This window comes from Vidua chalybeata, chromosome 6, assembly GCF_026979565.1.
Source record: "Vidua chalybeata isolate OUT-0048 chromosome 6, bVidCha1 merged haplotype, whole genome shotgun sequence".
NCBI lineage: Eukaryota > Metazoa > Chordata > Aves > Passeriformes > Viduidae > Vidua > Vidua chalybeata.
The window spans coordinates 1,889,688-1,911,836 of NC_071535.1; the positions used below are offsets into that span (position 1 = coordinate 1,889,688).

The 22,149-nt window shown below is 43.4% G+C and overlaps 1 protein-coding gene across 2 annotated transcripts; it reads left to right on the top strand.

Annotated features, from left to right (window-relative positions):
• Positions 1-625: 625 nt before the first annotated feature.
• Positions 626-22,065, top strand: KLHDC1 (kelch domain containing 1). 2 transcript variants are annotated; one of them, XM_053946565.1, is made up of 13 exons: positions 626-873; positions 3,506-3,576; positions 4,820-4,937; positions 5,518-5,636; positions 7,055-7,133; positions 8,001-8,084; positions 8,879-8,962; positions 13,438-13,496; positions 15,127-15,239; positions 15,655-15,727; positions 18,520-18,604; positions 19,306-19,358; positions 19,701-22,065. In XM_053946565.1, exons 1-13 carry the CDS (start codon positions 772-774, stop codon positions 19,873-19,875), a joined length of 1,215 nt encoding a protein of 404 aa, XP_053802540.1. In that variant the 5' UTR covers positions 626-771; the 3' UTR covers positions 19,876-22,065. The 2 variants fall into 2 exon arrangements, with proteins under 2 accessions (XP_053802540.1, XP_053802541.1); XM_053946566.1 differs by lacking the exon at positions 626-873 and adding an exon at positions 1,394-1,888.
• The last annotated feature ends 84 nt before the right edge of the window (positions 22,066-22,149 follow it).

A 22,149-nucleotide genomic window follows, 5' to 3' on the forward strand; every position in this document is an offset into this window, starting at 1 on the left:
GCTTCTGGCAGGAGCGTGGCTTGTCTCACCTTCAGAGAGACAGGGAGTTCTGCCGTGCTGTCACAGAATCCACAGGATCATGGAATGGTTTGGGCTGGGAGGGACATTAAAGCCCATCCCATTCCACCCCTGCCATGGCAGGGACACCTCCCCCTGTCCCAGGCTGCTTCAATCCCTGTCCAGCCTGGCCTTGGGCACTGCCAGGGATCCAGGGGCAGCCACAGCTGCTCTGGGAATTCCATTCCAGGGCTTCCCCACCCTCACAGGGAGGAATTCCTTCCCAATCTCCCATCCATCCCTGCCCTCCGGCAGTTTGAAGCCATTCCCCCTTGTCCATCACTCCATGCCCTTGCCCGGAGCCTTAAACCCCGTCCCGCTTTAGGACCCGGCTCCTCCTTCCCTTCTTGCCCTGTAGTTTGCGTTTAGCTCTCCTATTCCCGGCGCTCCTTTCCTCCTCTCGCGCCCATTATTCACATCCTCCCGCATTATTCACATCCTCCCGCAGGGTTTATTCCGCCTCACGCCTCAGCCCGGCACTGCTGCCCGGCACCGGGGGCAGCGCGCTGCTCCCCGTCCGCTCCCACCCCGACGCGCGCCGGGTGCCGCCCCACACTTTGGACCCTCCTCGCTTCCCGTCCGCCCCAGGGGAGCGACCGGCGGCGGAGCCGCAGCTTCACCCGGAGGAGGCGGTGGCGGGACGCGAGCCCTGAGGCGGCCGAGCCGCTTCCTCCTCCTCCCTCTCCTCCTCCTCCTCCTCTTCCTCCCCCCAAGATGGCGGCGGACCCCGCGGATCAGTTCTGCGTGGCCGAGGAGCGCAGCGGCCACTGCGCCGTGGTGGACGGCAACTTTCTCTACGTGTGGGGAGGATACGTGGTAAGGCGGGCGGGGGAGCCGGGAAGGAGCGGCGGGAGCGGGCTCGGGGAGCGGGGCAGGGGGGGTCCCCCCGCCGCGGCCCTCAGCCCTCGGCGGGCGCCCGGGGCTGTGGCGCGGGCGCTGATTGGCTGCGGCGGCCGCGCGCCGTTCGAATGGCGGCGGGAGGCGCTGAGGGGACAGGACTGAGGGGACGGCGCTGAGGGGACAGGACTGAGGGGACGGCTCTGAGGGGACAGCACTGAAGAGAGAGGACTGAGGGGACGGCGCTGAGGGGACGGCTCTGAGGGGACAGGACTGAGGAGGGGACGGCGCTGAGGGGACAGCGCTGAAAGGGACAGGACTGCGGGGACGGCGCTGAAAGGGCGGCGCTGAGGGGACAGCACTGAGGGGACGGCGCTGAAAGGGCGGCAGTGAGGGGACGGCGCTGAGGGGACGGCGCTGAAGGGACGGCGCTGAGGGGACAGGACTGAAGGGACAGCACTGAGGGGACGGCGCTGAGGGGACAGGACTGAAGGGACAGCACTGAGGGGACGGCGCTGAGGGGACAGGACTGAAGGGACAGCACTGAGGGGACGGCGGGGCCGCTCCGATCGCCTTGTCCCGCCACCCTTTCCCTGCGCTATCAGCGCCCTCCTCCCGGCCCGCTCGCAGCCGCCTCCCTCACGGAGCTCGTGTGGGGAAGGGCCGGTGGAGCCGGTTCGCTCCCGGCCCCTTCCAACGCGCCCTTCCTTCGCTCCCCAGCGCGCAGAGCGCGTCTCCCTTCAAGCCTCGACTCTGTCATTTGTGGCTCAGTTTTTCCAGGGTGTAATTCATGTTCTCGCTGCTGAGTCCCCGTGTTTTTTATTTATTAGCAGTTGCGTGGTGCTTACAGCGCGTTTTCCTCCCGTACAAAGCACTGCTGTCGCCTCAAAAACAAGCTGGTGGCAGGCTGAAACCCACCCACAATTTTTTTTTTTTTTTTTTATTTTTTTTTTTTTTTTTTTCCCATAAAAAACCACTTCTGGTTCTGTCATAAGTAAGTCCTTGTGTCTTTTAACTCTTATGAATACAACCCAAAAGGGAGCTAAGAATGATATTACATAAATACATCCATTTAGTATTACCTGTTATTTTTCTGTTTATATTTATCTGCTTATCTTGTCTGTCTGTGCACATTGGCCATAAAATTGAAAATACCTGTGCTTGGTGTAATTCCTGGTCTTGATCAGTGGAAACTGTTATTTTTATAAAAATATTTCATATTCTATATATATTTTTCATGGTCTAAGGTAACTTTAAAGTGTTCAAAGCTTGTCCTCAAGCAAAGAACTCTAGTGGGAAACTCCTGGATTTAAACTCCATAATACTCTGTACAATTAAATATCCCCTAAATCACTGGTAATCTTTAGTAATTTTTATGCTCTGGCCTTTAAAACTGAGGTTGAGCTAATGAGCACAATATTTTCAAAGGTTTTCTAATAAAAAATTCTGGGTTCGTGGCACTTTCAAGACCACGTATATGGAGTTTAGCAGATAAACTTTGCAAGTGTTCTTAGTAGTTTTACGTATTTATCTGTTGAAAATATTACTAAAACTGTTGCTCTATAAGCAGCCCTTTACACAGATGAATCATTTTTCACGTGTTGCCTCTTGACTCCTGCCCAGCAAACTTTATTTTTGGCATCAGTGTGTTTGCTCAGAGCTGGTTCTGGAGCAGGTGCTCGACCTCTGACATCTCCAGATGAAATGGAGATGAAACTTGTGCTCCTGGCAGAAGCTGCCAGGAGTGTGTAACTGCAGAGCAGATGTTAAATAAATCTACAGGTTAAATAAATCTAAATCTGGCAGAATAAATCTACCAAAAACAAGATGTACCTGCCTGCTTGGCACCTTTCATGGTGAGAAATTCATAGTAAAACATCATGTGAAGGCAAGTCATCAATATCAGCCACTGAATTGTCACTAATTAAATTTCAGTTTTGTGTTTAACTTCTTCACATTCGTTTAATTTTGAGCCAGATTTTATTTGTTTACTGACTCTGGCTGCTTACTCACTGCCAGACTTTAATTCTTTCTACTGCCAGGGTAGTAATTAATGCTGTAGTTGTTACTCACAATGAGTACTGCATTTTTTTGGGCTTCCTCTCCTGTTGTTTTTCCTCATCATTATTTCCCAAATTATTTATCTTTCTTAATGACCTGTATTCAGGAATCTTCATAAATATTTTTTCCCACAGAAGAATTAATTTTCTCCTTCATATGTGACACCTTGGTCTTTCAAGTTACTGCTGCAAGTAACTTCTTGTGTTTTCAGTCCACTTTTTATATTCTATTTATTTTTCCACTATGCCAATGGAAACAGCTCCTGGTAAAAAGGATCTAAATAAGTTTTAATTCAAGTCTGGTTGATGTTGTTACACATCTTTACTTGGTAAAATGTGAAGTTGGTCCATCTGTGCCTTTATTGAGCGGTCCTGAGGAGGAATGAGTTGTTTGTTTTTAAAATAAATTCATTTTCTGGTCAGAGCAGTAACACTGGGGTGTGACTTCTGATTTCCTTGAGATCATTCAGTGCTGCTGAGTGACATGGCTTGGCACTGTGTGCAAACACAAAAAGCAGAACTGATGGAGCATTTTGATGTTCCCCTTTCAGTCCATTGAAGAAAATGAAGTTTACCTGCCCAGCGATGAGCTCTGGATCTATGACATGGACAGTGGGCTGTGGTGAGTGGCACCATTTCTATTAAATTATTACCTGAAGCTGCTTTTTGTCTCTGATCTGCAGGGAAAAGCCTTCAGGGACGTTGGTCCTGTTAAACAGCAGGTGTTTAATGTCAACACTGAAGGACAGACCTGTGCTGGCAAATTAACTCCAGGAAACACAATCCCTGCTGAAGTCTAATTATTGTGGGCAAGGGAAAGGTGGAAATGGTTGGCTCCAGGCTCTGTTAACACAGCTGCATTTACTTGGCAGTTTATTTTGGCTTAGTTCTTTAACTTTTATGTTAGAGCAGTTAAACCCTGGCTACCTGGGCTCTTGATCTAGTTACAGTTATGGATTTATTATTTTTGTGTATTAATTCCATGTACATTGCAACTCAAAAATAACTCAGAACTTCCCCTTTTTCTCTTTCCTTCCACTTTTTTTTTCCTCCCAAAAATAACTCAGAACTTGACCTTTTTCCTTCCACTTTGTTTTTTCCTGCCTTTTTTCTCTTTCCCTCCACTTTCTTTTTTCCTCCCCTTTTTGTTTCCTTATCTTCTTCATCTCCTCTTATTTTCTTCTCCTCCTCTTCTCCTCCTCTTCTTTCCCCTTTCCTCCTCTGCCCTTTCTTCCCTTTCCCCCCATTCTCTTGCCCCTTTTCCCCCCATTTCTGTCCCCCTACAGACCATGATTTGCTGTCCCTTCCCTGTGGGACAGGGCTGCCCAAAGCCCCTTCACATTCCCTTTTTTCCCTGCTGTCCCAGTCCAGCAGTTTGTGCTGCCAGGGATCAGGAAAGTGATCTGGGTTAAAGAGTTTTCCCAGGTTATATTTCAGCAGGATCTGCTCCTGGCCTGCCTGAGCTCTCAGCACAGTCCCACACGTGGAGCTGAGTGCAGGGCACAGCAGAGCCCCAGTGTTCCATTTCTGACATCCCAGCAATGCCAGATTCTCATTTCAGCAGTTCCTGGGGTTAATAATATTTCCAGATTTCGAGTAATTAATGTGTCAGCTCTACTAAAGCTCTCCTAATGTGAATTTCACCTCCAGAAGAATCAAGATACTTTATTAACACACAATATCCACCTGGAAGTTCTTTTCCACCACAGGAGCCCAACTTCAACTACAGCTCCAAATCCTAGTTATGGCCCAGACTGTATTTTTACCTTTTAAATCTAAAAATTCTGAGTAAATCTGTTTGAGATTGTTACATTTTGGCAGATTGGAAGGAGCTTCATGTATATTTTTTTTTTTTTTAATTGCAGGACAATGCACCTGATGGAAGGGGAGTTACCCACCTCCATGTCAGGCAGCTGTGGGGCCAGCATCAATGGGAAGCTGTACATTTTTGGGGGATTTGATGATAAAGGATACAGTAATCGGGTATTGTAGTTTTTTTTTTTTTCCCATAATATTGTATTTTCATAAGTACTAATACCAACCTTGTTGTTTATCTGGTATATTTGTATTTGAATTAAAGAGAAATTTGAGAAAAAGCTTTATTTTTTTAAACCTTCTTTATTTATGCCAGTGCTTTCCCAATTGGTTTTTTAAAATATTCTGACAACCTTAATTGAGACTAGTCTCTGAATATCAATTTTCTTTCTGCTCTTTGATAGCAATTCACTGCTTTAAATAATCAGGTCATAATTAAGGTTAAAATAGAGCTACCAGCTTTCCTTATAACTGAAAACGGAATTAACAAAATAGATGAAATCTGTTGTTTTATCATTTAATATAAATAAAGTCAGAGTTGACTCCTGAGTAGAAAATCAGTGAATTGGAGACTCTGGTGGAACTTTGTGCCAGTTCTCCCACTTTAACTTTGTTTTTGTGGTGTATTTGCCATTGTTCACTGCCAGTTCCTCTTTTACTTCCAGGCTTCTGGGGGTGGTGGGTTGTTTTTTTCTGGTGGTGATTTGTTTTTATACTGAAAACATTGTCATTTTTCTTTCCTTTCAAGCTGTATTACGTCAATTTGAGAACAAAAACCGGAACCTACAGGTGGAAAAAAATCACAAATTTTAAAGGTCAACCTCCCACACCTCGTGATAAACTTTCCTGCTGGGTGTACAAAAACAGGTAACACATTGAAAAGATTTAATTTGTGTTAATTGCAGAGAGAAACTGTTAAAAAGTGAAGAGAAGTCAAATTGGGATGGAGGAATGTCTTGATTTTTAGCTTGACTTGCTGGGGGATTTTGTAACAACTTTGTACCACAGTTTCCTCACTTGCGAGCTGAACTACTGGTAAATAAAATCCCACTTTAGGAGAGGGCTGGGATATTTATGGCAAGTTTGTGGAATGTTTTACACTTTAGAAAGGTGTCATGCATCTATTATATGATTTTAACACATTAAAAAACTGTATAAAATTACTTTCTCTGCAATATTCATTATTTGAAGCATTACATTTACCTGCAATAAATCCATTTAGTGTTTTCCCAAGGATTTTAACAGCTGGCAGTTGCAAAGGCATTTCAGTGATTACCTTTATCTTGCAAGGACTGAGTCAGCCTGGACATTTGTGTTGGAAAAGTGACTAAGTGTGTTTAGAAAACAGATTTGGCTAAACAGAAATACTCCAGATTTTGTGTTTATTATGGAAAATGTCTGGATAATGAGGCAGAAGTGATCACAAGCTGGTGCCCTGTCAATGATTTATTATTAAATGTGTTACAAACAAGTCAGAATGTGATTTATAGTGCACATTATCAGATGGAAATGATTTATCTCTGTCTGGACTCCACATCTAAAGAGGTTTTGCATAAGCTGTGCAATGCCCCTGGGTGCCAGATCTTGGTTTTGTAATTCTAATGTAACTGCAAGAGATAGGAAAATACAGATATTTGAACAACTCCCTGGCTGTTAACACAAGATTATTCAAAACTAATTGCATTTATTCAAAGTATTGTGTCATCTGCACGCTGAGAAAATCACCCATTGTAGGTGATAGAAAGGAACCTTTTGATGTAAAAAAAGATTCTTTGTGAATGGCCCCCTTCCTGGGTGGAATATTGGGCTGGGAGATGTGTGAGGATCCTTCAGTAGTGCTTGGCTGAAAAATTTTCTTCTAATCCAAAAAGGGACTTTTTGTGTCCTGTGGGACAAACTTTGGGAACATTTCTTGCCTAAAATTGGACACAGAACGAAGAAATGCAGCAGGAATTGCACTAGGGAAAGGCAGAGAAGGAGGCATTTCGCTGTCCTGGGTGTTATTTCCCATTTTTGCCTGAAAACAGCACTGGAAATAAACTTTTAGGGAGAGGAACAAAGACTTTGAGGTGTCTTGAATAATTTCCTTGCGTGGATTTCAGTCAGGTTTGCTGAGGGTGTGGCTGTGACCTTCACCTTGTTTGGGTTTGCATCACCAGGTGCAACACAAAATATTCTCAGTGTTTATGTTACTGCTAGTGCAGCAGTAACCCAAAATATTCATTAATACAGCTTATTCATTTTCATCTTATCTACAGAAGAATGAACTGGTTTTGTTGTTTCAGGCTAATTTATTTTGGAGGTTATGGCTGCAGGAAGCACAATGAGCTCAGTGATTGTTTCGATGTCCACGATGCATTTTGGGTAAGAGATTTGTCCCCATTCCCACTGATTTGTGCTTTCTGATTGGGGAAAGAAAGATCCTTTTTATCATCCTTGATAAGCATGAAAATCTGATTTTTCTTTTATTTATAGCAGCAGCAGAAATGCAAATTTGGAATCTTTTTAAGGTTTGAAATTCCAGAGTGGTGGTTGTTCTGCATATTCCAAGTTCCAGTGCTGGGCTTGGAGTGCAGTGAATTAAATGCTGTCACAGAAAGAAAAAGGCAGGATTTTAATCTGAAGGCATATTTTAAAGCTAAAAATCCCAGGAAAAAAATAATATTTTTAATAATATAATTTAATAATTTTTATAATTTATTTCTTTGAAGTAACATTAGAGAATTCAGAGCTTCCCAAGTCTAAGTGACAAATACTCTGAGTTAATTTATTGAATTTATTTTCCAGAAGGATGCCTGGATAATCAACTTTCCTACAGTAATTTCTTGTAATTAATACAAAGATGACTGAGCAGAGTATTGACAGGAAGCTCCTGACCTCAAATGTTAAAGGTGGACACACAAAAATTGTTTTTTTACAATCTCTTAATTTCTCAGTGTATTACAACAAAATTTAGAAGGTGAAATTTGCTGCAGTGTCTGGTGTTGGGGCCCAAAACCAATTTTCAGGTGTCACCAGCCTGAACATCCCTGGGTGCTGCTGACCTTCAAGTGAATCTAAGCTGCTGCAGCATTCTTAAAAATATCACCACATCTTTTCATGAAATTGCCTATTTTAGTGTATTTTCTGTTTGGACAGATCCCTTCCAGGTTTGTATCCTTCACTAAGCAGAAAGAATTTAAAATAAAATATATCTTTTTTTTTTAATTTCTTCTTTTTTTTTTTTTTTAGGAAGGACAGATATTCTGGGGATGGCACAATGATGTTCATGTTTTTGATACAACCACACAGACTTGGTCTCAACCAACAATTCGAGTGAGTGGTTTTTAGTCTCACATCTTGACACAATTGGGATTTTACTGACTTTTGAAGAATTCTTGTGCTCTAGAAACTGGGGAAAACTTCCACTATCCCAGGCTGCTCCAGTCCCTGTCCAGCCTGGCCTTGGGCACTTCCAGGGATGCAGGAGCAGCCACAGCTGCTCTGGGAATTCCCAATCTTCCATCCATCCCTGCCCTCTGGCAGTGGGAGCCATTCCCTGTGTCCTGTCCCTCCATGCCTTGTCCCCAGTCCCTCTCCAGCTCTCCTGGAGCCCCTTCAGGCCCTGCAAGGGGCTCTGAGCTCTCCCTGGAGCCTTCTCCAGGTGAACATTCCCAGTTTTCCCAGCAGAGGAGCTCCAGCCCTTTGGAAATCTGTACCCATCTATAATTACCATGGATAACCTCTCACAGATAACAGGAGAGCTCTGCCTTATTGAGATGAAAATATTCTCTAAAGTTCATAAAATCCAGGTGAGTTTGTGTAAGAACTCAGCAGAAGTTGTATATTTTAGAGTGTCTGGCAGCAGTTTATGATCTTTACAAGATGTTCTAAAATCCCTATAAAACCAAATGCAAAATGTAAAATTACCATTGCAAAGTAAAAGCCAGTTTTGCCACCTTCAGTTCTGATTTACACAGGGAGGACTTTTTAGCACGGGGATATAACATCAGATTTTAAGATGTGATTTCCAGGGGTTTCAGCAGCAGTTCCTGATGATTTGTAGGTCAGAAAATAAAACTGTCCAGGAGATTTGCTGGTGTTCTAAAGGATTATTTTGGTTCTTTCAGGGTGGAGATCCACCTCAGCCTCGAGCAGCTCACACATGTGCTGTGCTGGGAAATAAAGGGTACATCTTTGGAGGACGAGTGCTGGTAATTCAATATTTTCTTAGCAGTCATATTATTCTCCTGGCCTTTTTTTTTTTCTTTTTTTCTTTTTTTCTTTTTTTTTTTTTGGTCATTTTGTAGTAGGAAAAAAAAATCCCAAATGTCTTTGGCCTAACCTGGATGTTCAGGGCTCTGAATCCAGGATGCTGATTGTCATCACCCTCTACAAAAAGAAGAATATTTCTGTCTGTAATATTAATGATTGTCCCAAAAAAGGTAAAACACGGATGACTGTGTGGTAAATAACAGATGTGAGTTGGCTTTATAATTGAATTTTGCCACTTTTTGCACATAAGTGACTGAAATACAGATGTCTGGAAGAGGTAATAGACAAAAGGATGCAATCTGTGCATAAGTGATTTAGGGTTGGATTGTGGCTGTGTAATTTTTACTCTTCCTGACTCTTTTTAACTTAAAAAAGCCATTGGCACCACCCCCCTGATTACAGCAGGGAGATACTCAAACCTCTCAGCAGCACTTGGAATTTCTCCAGTGCTAATTAAAGGAGATTTTCTACTCAAGCTCCTCTCTGCTGAAGCACTGATGTAAGAAACAGATCCTGTAAGGCAAGTTAAAAACCCTCCCAATTTCAGTGACTGTGCACTCTTGTGTTTTATTTTAATTGAAGTTTTTAGCTCTTTTCACTACAGCTGATTTAGAACCTTTAATCCTACTCAGCTAGAGGATGAGCCTGGATGTTTTCTATCTCCAAAATTGACAGTGAAGAAGCTTCTGAGAGCCCCCAGTGCTGTGTTCCTGTAGTTCTGGTCTTAAAAAGAGAAGGAATTAGTTTGGGAATGAACATATTCCAGCTCCACCTTGGAAAGCTGCCAGAGCCTCAACCCTGTATTCCCAAATCCTGGCAAACAAAGCAGTGTAAAACTGCACTTTGTTCCCCATTCCCTGATTTTCCTGCTGGCTAATCTGCACTCCTTCCACTCCTGTTGCTCAGAGTGACCACACCGTGTCCAGCCATTGCCCACTCTCAATTGCCTCCCACACCTGCAGGAAGTTTTTTATTTAAGTGCCTTTCCAGAGCAAACAGAAAAGAAAAGAATTAAAATGGATCCTGTTTGTTCCTGCCATTATGTGACCTTTGATTCAGGATCTCTGGAATTGTTCCTCAAGCCTGAGAGAGCTGCACTCAGCACCTCCCAGAGCTGTAGGATTGGACAAGCTGGGTTTGCAGATAACTGAAGGAAATAAAGAGATTTGAGGAGAGTGAAAAATCAGGATTATCCATGCCCTGAGTGAGCCCTGTGCCCCTGTCCTGTGTGCTCACAACTGAACCCTTGCTGACCACAGCCAAGTCCTGCTCCTCCCTCAGCGAGCTGAGAGGGAAAAACCCCAAATGTGGGCGTGGAAAGGTCCCTTGGATGATTTGGTCCTGCCCTGCCAGTTCCTCCTGAGCACCTCCAAAGCCTCCTTCCCCCAGGGCTCTGTGCTCACCCCGGGGGCTGCTGCACTCTTGAACTGCTGTGTAACTCCAGCTGGGGTTCCATGCAGCCCCTGCCAGTGAAATCCTGATTTAGCTGGAGCTCACCTGTCACTCCTCCACTGCCCTCACAGGATTTGCCCTCAGGCTTCTGTTTAACTCTGTTTGACTACAGCATTCTGATCTCAAAAGGTTTTTCTCTTCAGCTTCCTTAAAAACTTGCTAAATTTCAGTGAAACCACTCGGGAGCCCATGTCAGAGAAGAGTGAAATTGTGGAAAGCTGTGTTTAATTCTGTAGGAGAGCAGCAAGTGTAATTTTCACCTTGGTGATTATTATTGATCCATTTTCTGTCCTAGAAATAAATGGAAGGAAACATAAAAAGGTGAGGGAACATTCAATGGGGCATGAGGAATTAATGTAAGTCATGAAAAGAAAAAGCTAAAGACAGCAGAAAACCACTAAATTTCCTGACACCAGGAATAATTCCTCCCCAAAGGATGAAGTTCTGCTTTTCTCCAGAAATTAAGGAGCAAACACGGGGTTGCTCTGCTCCTCCTTCTCCTTCTAGTTCACCATAATACAAATCTTCCCAGGGAAAAGGCTCTGCAAGGAACCAGAAAGGGCCAGGAAGTGTCATGAGGCTTCTCCTATTCATCTTTCTGGGAGGAAAGGGCACCTTTTTCCAAACTTGGAGCTAGAACTGGTAAAAGAAGATGATGATGATGATGATGAGAATCAGTTGTACCAGGAATCATTTGAAAACAGGCTCAGAAGTGTTATGTGGACTCAGTTCCTTCAGGTAAGCCCCTGGAAAAACAGAAATGGGAGAAAGTGGGAAGGAAGGAGAGTTAGTCCAGAAGTTGATGCGAGTCTTGTGTTTGATTTAAGTGGAAAAATTTCATGTTGAGAATTAAGTAAATAAACCAAAGTCTTTGCAGCAGCAGCTCTTCACACATCTGGTGCCTTAATGTAAGCATGTTTATATTTCCTGTCAGCAAAGCTCAGAAGATCCGTGGAGCTGCAGTCCTTCTCTTGGCAAAGCTCGGAGCTGGAATAGCTTTTGATTGTAAATCCAGGAGGGAGAGCTGCAGAATTCCCTGTCCCAGCAGGGAGCTGGGAATAATGTCACCCTTAAAGCCTTTCATAGTGCTAATCCTGAGACCAGGCAGCTCCTGCTTAACTTGCACTGGGCTGCCAAGAAATCAACTTGCCAGAGATAAGCAGAGTGTCTCAGGAGCCCTTGGAGCCCTCCAAGGGAAATTCCAACCCTCTTCGGAGGCTTGGTGCTCTTAAGCCAATTAAAAATCACTTTAGGATTGGCAGCAGAATGATGAAATAGAGGAGGAAAGAGAAATCCATGAGAAACTGCAGGAGAGCTGTGTGGCAAGTGATGATCCTGTAAACCTGTGTGGTTCCAGCTTCCCAAAGAAGGGTTGGGTAGAAAGGTGCTTTTATTTGTTAAAGGCCTCAGTCTTGGACAGTTGGTGGTGTTTTGAATTCAGAATGAGGTTGCTGTAATTCTGCATCTGCCCAGCTGTTGAGCCATGAGAATGCAAAGATGATAACACATTGATTTCCCAGGGAGCAGGAAAGAGAATTTCTCCATCTTCTGCCTAATGCCCAGGAAAGGAAAGTCAGCGAGGAGGTCTTGAACAGGATCCTCTTGAAACCTTAATTTTCACCATAACAGCAACTTTCTTTGATAGATCTCCTTCATATCAAATTGTATTACTCCAACATGATTGAATATTTCCAGTTGTAGAGGCCAGGATGTTGGGTTTGCCCCAAGTGTACAGAAGATGCCAACTGCATTTTGCTTTCTGCTTGGATGATTTGATCCCCTCGTGCCCTTCAAAGGCACCAGAAGGAGCAGGAACCTGGGTAGGGGTGTCATGGAAGACAGATGTGTTCCCCTGGCTGTCAGCTGGACCACACTTGGTTGTTTTAGTCACCCTCTTCAGGGATAAAATGGCTCAGGCAATGCCCCAAACCCTCACAATCTTGTTTTTATCCTGTTGCCCTCCCTCTCCAAAATGCTGCTTCCCATTCCCTTCCCAGCCCAGCAGGGCAGCAGTGCTTGGCAGAGGAGGTTGTAGCATTCCTGAAAGCCTTGCTGTTCCCTGAAATCCCTGAGAGACTTCCCAGAGCTCTGCTGGGCAGCTCTGGAGGTCCCTCAGCCTCACTCCTAGGCTACAAGCACTCCTGTCAGCCTAGTTCTGCCTCAGAGGATCTGCAAGCTGGAGAAAGGCTTTTTCTAATAGAGCTATGGACTGCCCAGGGAGAAAAGGAGTTGGAAGGTAAGGCAAGAAACATTTCCCTACTTCCCAGATGGTTTTTGTAGTTCCCAGGGGAATCCCAGCTCCCAGGCAGGCAAAGAAATCCTTTTGTCACCACCCCAAGGCAGTCAGAGACTTCCTCCATCTCCAACCCCAGGCAGATAAGCAAGAGGAAAGATTTCCCATTTTATTTTATGGCAAATGCTACAGGGTCCTAAAACCTTGCTGGTGGTCACTTTGTGAAAGGAAAAGAGGGAAAAGCACAAATGATGGACATTTCTGGGGATATCCAGAGTACAGCACTACCAGGATACTCCAAGGAGTAGTGACCAGACAGGAGGATACAAACTTCTGATCACAATGTCAAGGAAAATAACACCAGGCAACAATAGGAGAGTAAAACACCTTCTGCATTGCCCTGCCAGGAGTTCTGTGGATGGAAATTAAAAACATTTGCAGGAACTGGATAAATCCCACAAAGTTCTTCACTTTTAGAAGCTAAAATTGGCCCCATAGTTGCATGACTGGAAATATTTCTCCAGGCACTTTCCTGAGAGTTGCATGGTTTTTATAAGGAGAAAAGCTTTTCATCTGCCACATAATTCAGATTTATATTAAGGCAAGTGGGTAAAGATTTCTTCAAACTATTGGTACTTGGAATATTCTGTCCCAGGAAGGCCTCACTGAAATATTTTGTTTATTGTTTGCTTAAAATAACCCGAGTGGGATTTTATTTCTTTGTTTTAGCAAACCAGAATGAATGATTTGCACTGCCTGAATTTAGACACTTGGACTTGGTCTGGAAGGTAGGTTTGCTTTTGTAACACTTAAAACTGAATTTAGAAGATGGAAACATATTGTTAAATAGTTCCAGAGCTATTCCTGCAGCTTTTCCAAGAGGAGAATGAGGGTTTGGGGACTTCTAACAGCTGCTGGATTGTGATTTCAATGGAATTGGATTTGATAGTGGTTGCTGAGCTTTTCCTGCTCTGCACCAGAGCACTGCTGGTGCTGTTTAAAGCACAGCATGGAGTGATTTAACACCCTCATTTTCAGCCTGGCTACATTTATCCAGATGGAATTCCAGGTTTTAGGGCTTTTTGAATGCTGGCTTTACTGTCTATAGTTACAGCATAAATTGGGAAAAGGTCTCTTCTATAAAAGGCCATGAAATCCTTAAAAAATGAAGATTTTTCCAAAATTCAAGTTATTTCTATATTGTAATCCAAGAAAAGCTCCTAAGATTTATCCATGATTTAGTATAGTGTATATAAATAAATATTGATATATTTATATATTGGCTCGCTATAAATATAGGAATCTTCTGTTCAGCAGTTGCAGCACCTCTGCAGAGTCTTTGAGAGACTGAAAAAAGAGATTTAAGACAAAAAATATATATATATATTGGGGGGAAAAAAGAGTTTTCACAGGAGATAACGTGTTTGTATTTATTCATTATTATTTATTCCTCTTATCACAAAGGGAGCTAATATATATTATTAGTAAATAATGATTTTATTTACTAACCAGTCAGGTTTTTTTTTTTCTTACTCAACTCTACCCAGCTTTCTTAAGGAATTGCATGATATGAACCTGCTAACCCAGGATTAGGGTTAGGAGATTGCAAAATTCATTTCAGCTGCCACTGCCCAGGAGCTGCTTTCCCTGCCTTGAGCTCTACTAAACTGTCATTCAGAATTTGGTTATTTCTGGTACTGGGATCATTTCTTGTGTGTGAAAATTGAAATTTTATCAATTATCAGTATCTGTTTGATACTTCTTTTAAACCATCAAAGCCCAGGTTGCCAATTTTAGTACTTGGCCAATTTTAGTACTTGGCCTCTTTTCTTCACTTGGATTCAAACAATTATTGCAACTTGGCCTTGACTTGAGTTCCAAATTTAGCAGGGCACTTCTGCAGTCCCTGTTTAATTATCTCCACGAAATTGTTTTTTGGGATATCAAGATCTTTACTGTTCACACTCTCAAGCAAACCCAACTAAAATAAAATCAATTCCAATACAGCTCAGCTGAAATAGATTTCAAATGAGATTTTATCAATAGTAAACCTCCATCTGTTTTGTACTTAGGAAAGCCCCTCTTTACTAATAATTACATTTCAAAGTCTGGGTGAGCAGCAGCTTGAAGAGGCTTTTGGATCAGAGGTAAAGCCACAATCCTTGTGTCATTTAAAATCATTTTCCTTGGAGTGGAGAGCCTGTAGCCCCTCAGGATTCATCAATTTGATCTCAATTAACCGTTTCCCTACATGTACACGGAATTTATTTGGGTATTTAATCTCTTTTTTCACTGAGAAAACACCCAGGTGGTTCTAGAACAAACTGAAATTTTCTGCCAAATTAATTTAAATGAAAGAATTAAACAATTTCAGCATTGTTTGAACATTTGGGGGTTTTGTTTCTTTGTTTCCCCCAGGATTAATATCAGTGGAGAGAAGCCCAGAGATCGCTCCTGGCACACGCTGACCCCCATAGGGGATGACAGACTTTTCCTTTTTGGTGGACTAAGCTCTGATAATGTTCCTTTGAGTAAGTAATTCAGAGTAACAGAAATAATTCTAATTCTATTGTGCTTTTCAGATCACACAAACAGGGTGTGGGATAGCTGATAGGAGTTGCTTTTGTAGAAAAGGCATCTTGTTTCTATGAAAAAAAAAGAAATTGGCAAAAATAATTTTAAGAGAAATAATAATTTCACAGATAAATGCACAGGGAGGAGATCATTTTCTCAATTTACCCAAAAGAAAGGGATTGGGTGTGTTTTAATTCCAGATTTCAGTGCAGGGAGGGTTCTGGGGCAACATTAAATCACAAAGAGTGAAAAGATGCAGCTTCATGCAGCTTTACTGCTACCTAAATAAACATGCTCTTAGAGCTGCTTGTGTGAATAAAAAGCTACTTTTTTGTCCCAAAAAGCCCATTAATGAGTGTTCTCACATTGCAGGTGATGGTTGGATCCACAGCATTGCAACAAATGGATGGAAGCAGCTCACCCATCTGCCCAAGAGCAGGCCCAGGTACAGAAACAGAACTCATGTGTGCTGAAACTGAATCCTTTTGCAAAATGAACCCATTTTTAAATTCTTGAACCGTATTTTTAAAGAATATTTTAGAATATTAGTGCAGTGTAGCTTTTTTTTCCTTCATGCCTCATTTTTAATTAGTGTATTTGATGCTTATTTGCATGAAAAGATGTTTTTTTTCTCGTGAAGGATCTGGGTGTTCAAGGGACCAGCCAAATTATTGTTCTGCAAACAAACCATAAAAATTGGAGGAATAAATAACCAAGGAGAAAAACAAAAGCTCATTAATATTTATACATGGTTAGAAACAGGGGAGGAGAGAACCGTGAAAAAGTTGATTCCTCTTTCAGGGTTCAAAAGCAAAATTGAGTAACCCAGTGTTTGAAGCATTATCTGTGTTTCTAAGTTAAAAATTATTGAACTGGTTTGCTGTAGATAGTAAATATTCAGATTTTCATTGACTTAGTTCCCTGCATTCACCCAGGAGCTCTCAGCACAATTTATAATATATATCACAGTATGTGTATTTAATTTTTTATTATTTTATTATTACAATATTTATATCATAATGACAATTTAATATAATTTTTTTCTGATACAAAAATGTCCAGTTCTTCTCTGCTCCCTGCCTTGTTACTGAAATATCTTCACCTTAATTAATTTTCTTCCTGTTTTATCCTATTCTGGGCTGTCTTTTAAACACAACAGCCACAGCTAAACCAACTTTTCTGCCTTTTTACCTTTCAAATTCTTTCAAACCCAAATAAACTCAGACCTCAGCCTCACCAAATACTTTCAATTTATGATCAGTGATGTTTTTTATGATATTTCAGGACTGAGGAGTCTTTAAACACAGCACAGCAGGAGCAGCCAGGGCTCTGGGCTCAGTTCTTGAGTCTCCTGAACCTTCCCTGTGCTGTGATTTTTCCTGGGATGTGCTGGGGAGCAGCAGCTCAGCTGGAATAACTCTGTGCCTGGGAGGATCAGGGATCCCTGAGCCCCCCAGGTGCTTCCCAGGGGATTTTGGGATTTGGGTTGTAGGGCTGAGGAGCTTTCCTGGACCTAAATCTTTCTAGAACTAAAGGACCTCCCCTCCTTCCAGCAAAGCCCAAAACCTGATGGATTTTTTCAGGAAGTCACAGAATGTTAGGGTTGGAAGGGACCTCTGGAGATCCTCCAGTCCCACCCCCTGCCAAGGCAGGGCCACCTGGAGCAGGTGACACTGGGATGTGTCCCAGGGGGTTTGGGGTGGATAAAAGGAACCACACCAAAAGCCTGTCCATACACTGAACTGCTTAAGTGTCAAGTATTTGTACCATAATTTTATTTTCTGCAGGATCTCTGCAGCTGGAAAAGCTTTAAATCAGTTCAGTTGCTCTTAAAGTGCAGAGCAGTAATACATCTATGTGTACTTATTTTATATATTTCTCTTGCTCTGTAATGACATTTATTAGAGCCTTTTCCTGATGCTTCTGCAACTCTGATTCCCTCCCTAAATTCTGTAGAGAATAATTTCCTTCAACCTCCAATTTTTAGAATTTCTAAAATATTGCCTTCTCAGGTGATCCTGGATTGGTAGAAAATACTGTTCCTCTCTCTAGCCATCAATTTTAGTTTTGCATGCTGGGTTGAAATAAAGAACAGATTTTAACTCCTGGATTCCCAATGTTTTCACTCCCACAACTGGTAGAAAATACTGTTCCTCTCTCTGTCCATCAGTTTTATTCAGGCAATAAGTAGAGAAGAAACTGTTTAACCCCTGGATTCCCAATGTTCTCATTGCCAGGTAATGCTGTTGCTGTGGCTGGAAGAGCCCTGTGTGATTCAATAACGTGCTTTGTTAGAATGTTTAGGTGATAAGTTAGAGCAGCCCATGGGAGGACAGGAGCTCTCAGGCAGTAGGAAAAGCCTCAGGTTGCGAGCTAGGATGTCAGCAGAGCCCAGGCAGGAAAGGCTTCCCCGTGTTCTCCGTGACCAAGCCCAGAGTTTCCCTAATGCAGAGCAGGCAGAGACAGATCTGTGCACAGGTATGAGGAAGGGAAAAGGTGAGGTACCTAAGGACTGATGTGAAGGGAGACAGAAAGTGGGGAAAGTTGATTTTTGCATGAAACTTCAGTGGTGTGTTTGATTTTGGTTCAGCGGCTCTTAAGTCCATCAGCAGTGGTGACAGAGCAGAAAAATCTAATCATGAAAAATAAATCCCCACCAGGGGTGGCTGCTGAAGGGGCAGGATCTTTCCCAAAGATTATAAAGTCAGGCTTTGATTTTGTGGGGTCTTTATGACAAAACTTCCTTGGTGTGATGGAAGTTATTGACTCACAGCCAGTGATCCCAGGAATCTCTGGGGGAAGGGTAAGACTGGAACAGGAGAACTGGAGCTCCAAGTGCTCAGGGATCTGTGTCAGCACTGAGAACCACCCCAGGCTGAAAGCCACAAGAAAATTGTACTTCTGAACCAAAGAAAGTGGAAAATTGCAACAGGAAAAGCTTGGCAAAAGCTTGGTTTGTAGAGTTGCCAAAAAATTTTCCACTGTGGTGATAAATAAGACAAAGTTTATATGCCCAGAATACAGAAAAGTCAAATAATAACAAAATATATCGGTCTGTATGAAAATAACTCTCATGAGCTGAGGAGTCACATTGCTCTCTTATTTTATATTATTAAACAAACAAGTAATAAATTTGAAGGTGTTATTTTTTACCTCTGAAATAATGGCTTTGTCTTGCTGCTAACACACAAGTCCTTGTTCCTTGGGCACTCATGGTGTTTGTGGTTTGATTTGCAGGTTGTGGCACACAGCCTGCCTTGGGCAGGAGGGAGAAGTGATGGTGTTTGGGGGCAGCAAAGATGATTTGCTTTTTATGGACACGGTCAGTAAACTGAACAATAAATCCCATCACTGAGATCATTACAATTAATATCTAATTGTGGAATGGTTTCAGTTGGGAGGGACCTTAAAGTCCATTGAATCCACCCCTGCCTGGGCAGGAACACCTCCCACTATCCCAGGTTGCTCCAGGCATCATCCAGCCTGGCCATGGACCCTTCCACAGATGGGGAGTGCAAAACCTCTGAGCAAATAAATAAATAAAATTATTCTATATTAATAAATATATTAATTGAAGAAAATTAATTGAACTTGGAAGAAATAGCTGCAACATCACCTGGTCTATGTAGGAAAACTTCAGTATAAAAATATATTAATTGATTTATTTTAATTTTTCAATTACAATTCCATTTAAAAAAAAACAGAACTAGATTGAGTTTGACTCAAACAATTTGCTCAAATTGGTAACTGAAACCATTACAAATTACACATCACTGAGGAAATTATTACAATTTACACACCACAGATTATAATTTAATTATAATTTACACACCACTGATTCCACTGAGGCTTTCTTGACTGAGAGAATAAAAAGGAATTTGTAATTCAGGTTCCTTATAAATAGTTGGTCAAGGAGAATATTTCTAAGTCATGCACGTGGTAATAAATGTGGCATTATTGTAGAGGATTGCTGAGGTAGAGAGGAGCTGTTTGCCATTCTAATGGTTCTTTTCTTCTGCTCAGGGTCACTGCAGTGACTTGCTGATATTTCAGACTCAGCCTTACTCCCTGCTCAGGTGAGTTGGTTACAGAATCCCAGAATGGTTTAGGCTGGGAGAGGCCTTAAATCCCATCGTGTTCCCTGGGCAGGGACACCTCCCACCACCCCACGTGGTGTTTTAGCCACTGCTCCTGCAGAAATGGGGTGAAATACCCAATTTCTTCCTCAGGAAATACCCAAACCCTTCCGTGTGTGATGCTGCACAGCAATTTAATCACTGCTGCTGTGTAATTCCCTGCACCTGTAATTAACACCTGTAATTAATGCACATCACCAGCTTTTACTAGGTGTCATCTGTTAGAATAGAAACCATTTACTTCAATTTTTTTTTCTTTTTTTTTGTATTTCCCTTCCTCAGGCTGTGTCTTGACTGCATTGGGAAGAACGCAGCTCTCTTGGAGAAGCAAATTCCCTGCTTGCCATCCAAACTTCTGCAGGAAGTGCTGAAAAAAATCACTTTTTGGGCTGCCATGACCCACAGGCAGGAGAGGAAAGCTGAGACTGAGAGACAAAGCCAGCTGCACTCCACATGAGGCAGGGCAGGGAGCTGCTGGGACACCTCAGAGGGGTTTGTCCATGAGCTCTGTGCTGTTCCCCTGCAGCTCTGTGTTCAGCTGGGTTTCTGAGGGAAGTTTGACAACAAATCCTTTCATGGGAATCTCTCGTTTCCTGCGTTACGGAAAACTGATACAACTTCATTTCTAGATAATTGTTCACCTCTGCTCTCATGGTTTTGACCACACAGCCCTCACAGCCTTTTGTTCTTTTGGAAGGGGATGTGATCCATTTCAGCTGGGTAAAACATGGTTTAAGTCTAAAAATCCTCCTTGGCCTTACGCCCATCAGCCTTCCCAAAAAGATAAATTCACCTCGGTGTCTTGGGGACATTCACGCTTTGTCAGTCTTAACAAATTTACCACCACCAAATGTTGGTTCCACCAGGCTCTGACCAAAATCCAACCCTGGAGCCCGATACCTCACACTCCAAGTAGGAAAATCCAGCAGGGAATTGTGGAACTTGGAAGAAAAAGCTGCAACATCACCTGGTCTCTGTAGGAAAACTTCAGTTCATCACCTGGTTTTACTGTTTCTGCCATCAGGAAGTCCTTTTGGAAATAAGTTGTATATTGTATTTTGGATGTGCAAAGTTTATATTTCATTCTTGTTAAAAAAACAACAACAACAACAAAGTTGCTTATTTATTGTTTAAAAAAAAAAGCAAATGTAGTACTGGTTATTTTTCTGTTTCAAATATTTACTTAACGGGAGCACAGTCATTAAAATTTTATAGAGAGTTGAAGCAAGAAGCATTTGGACACATTTTTGATGGTTTTAAAGTCTGTAAAAATTAATTATTTGGGGAAAAGAGGTTTGGGGGGAGCAAATTTGGTTCAAAAAGGAAGTTTTGTGACTGGTTATTTTAACAGCCTAATTTTTATGTGCTGAACTCCCTCCCCTCCCTTTTTGGGAGGGGGAGTTCAGATGCCCCCTGGACCCCAGGGTTTGATTTTGGGGGGCTCAGGTGCCCCCCAAGGTCTGATTTTGGGGGTTTGGGATTGACTTGGTGGATTCAGATGCCTCCAAGGTTAATTTGCAGGGGCTCAGTGTTCATTCTGTTGGCTTCAAGTGCCCCCAAGGTTAATTTTGGGAGGGCTGAGGTGCCCCCCATAATTAATTTGGGGGTTTCAGATCCCCCCAGTGGGAATTTTATTGGGTTCAGGTGCCCCCATTGTGAATTTACAAGGTTCAAGTGCCCCTAAGGTTAATTTTGGGGTGGTTCTGATGCCCCCAGGTAAATTTGTCTGGTTGTTTAGGTGCCCTCATGGTTAATTTGGGGTAGTTCAGGAGCCCCCAGGTTTAAGCTTTGGTTGTTCAGGTGCCCTCAGGGTGATTTTTGGGGTGGTTCAGGTGCCACCAGGGTGAATTTAGGGCGGCCTGGGTGCCCCAGTGTTAATTTTGGGGTTGTCCAGGTGCCCCCAAGGTGATTTTTGGGGTGCCTGGGTGCCCCAGTGTTAATTTTGGGGTGCCCGGGTGCCCCCAGGGTGAATTCTGGTGTTGTCCAGATGCTCCCAGTGTTAATTTTGGGGCAGTTCGGGTGCCCTCAGGGTGATTTTGGGGGTGAATTTTGGCCTTCCCGGGTGCTCCAGTGTTAATTTTGGGGCGGTTCAGAAGCTCCAAGGGTTCATTCTGGGGTGCCCGGGTACCCCAGGGGTGAATTCCGGAGCAGTTCAGACGCTCCCAGTGTTAATTTTGGGGTGCCTGGGTGCCCTCGGGGTGAACTCGGGGGTGCCAGTGCCCTCAGGGTGAATTCTGGGGTAGTTCAGATGCTCCCAGTGTTAATTGTGGGGCAGTTCAGACGCTCCCAGTGTTAATTCTGGGGTGCCCGGGTGCCCTCGGGGTGAATTCCGGAGCAGTTCAGACGCTCCCAGTGTTAATTTTGGGGTGCCTGGGTGCCCTCAGAGTGAATTCTGGGGCAGTTCAGACTCTCCCAGTGTTAATTCTGGGACAGTTCAGACGCTCCCAGCGTTAACTCTGGGGTGCCTGGGTGCCCTGGGGTGAATTTTGGTGCGGTTCAGACGCTCCCAGTGTTAACTCTGGGGTGCCCGGGTGCCCTCGGGGTGAATTTTGGGGCAGCTCGGACGTTCCCCGCGTTAACTCCGGGGTGCCCCCGGCCTGATTCGGCGGTGCCGGTGCCCTCAGGGTGAATTCTGGGGCAGTTCGGACGCTCCCCGCGTTAATTCTGGGGCAGTTCGGACGCTCCCCGCGTTAACTCCGGGCTGCCCCCGGGCTGATTTCGGCGGTGCCGG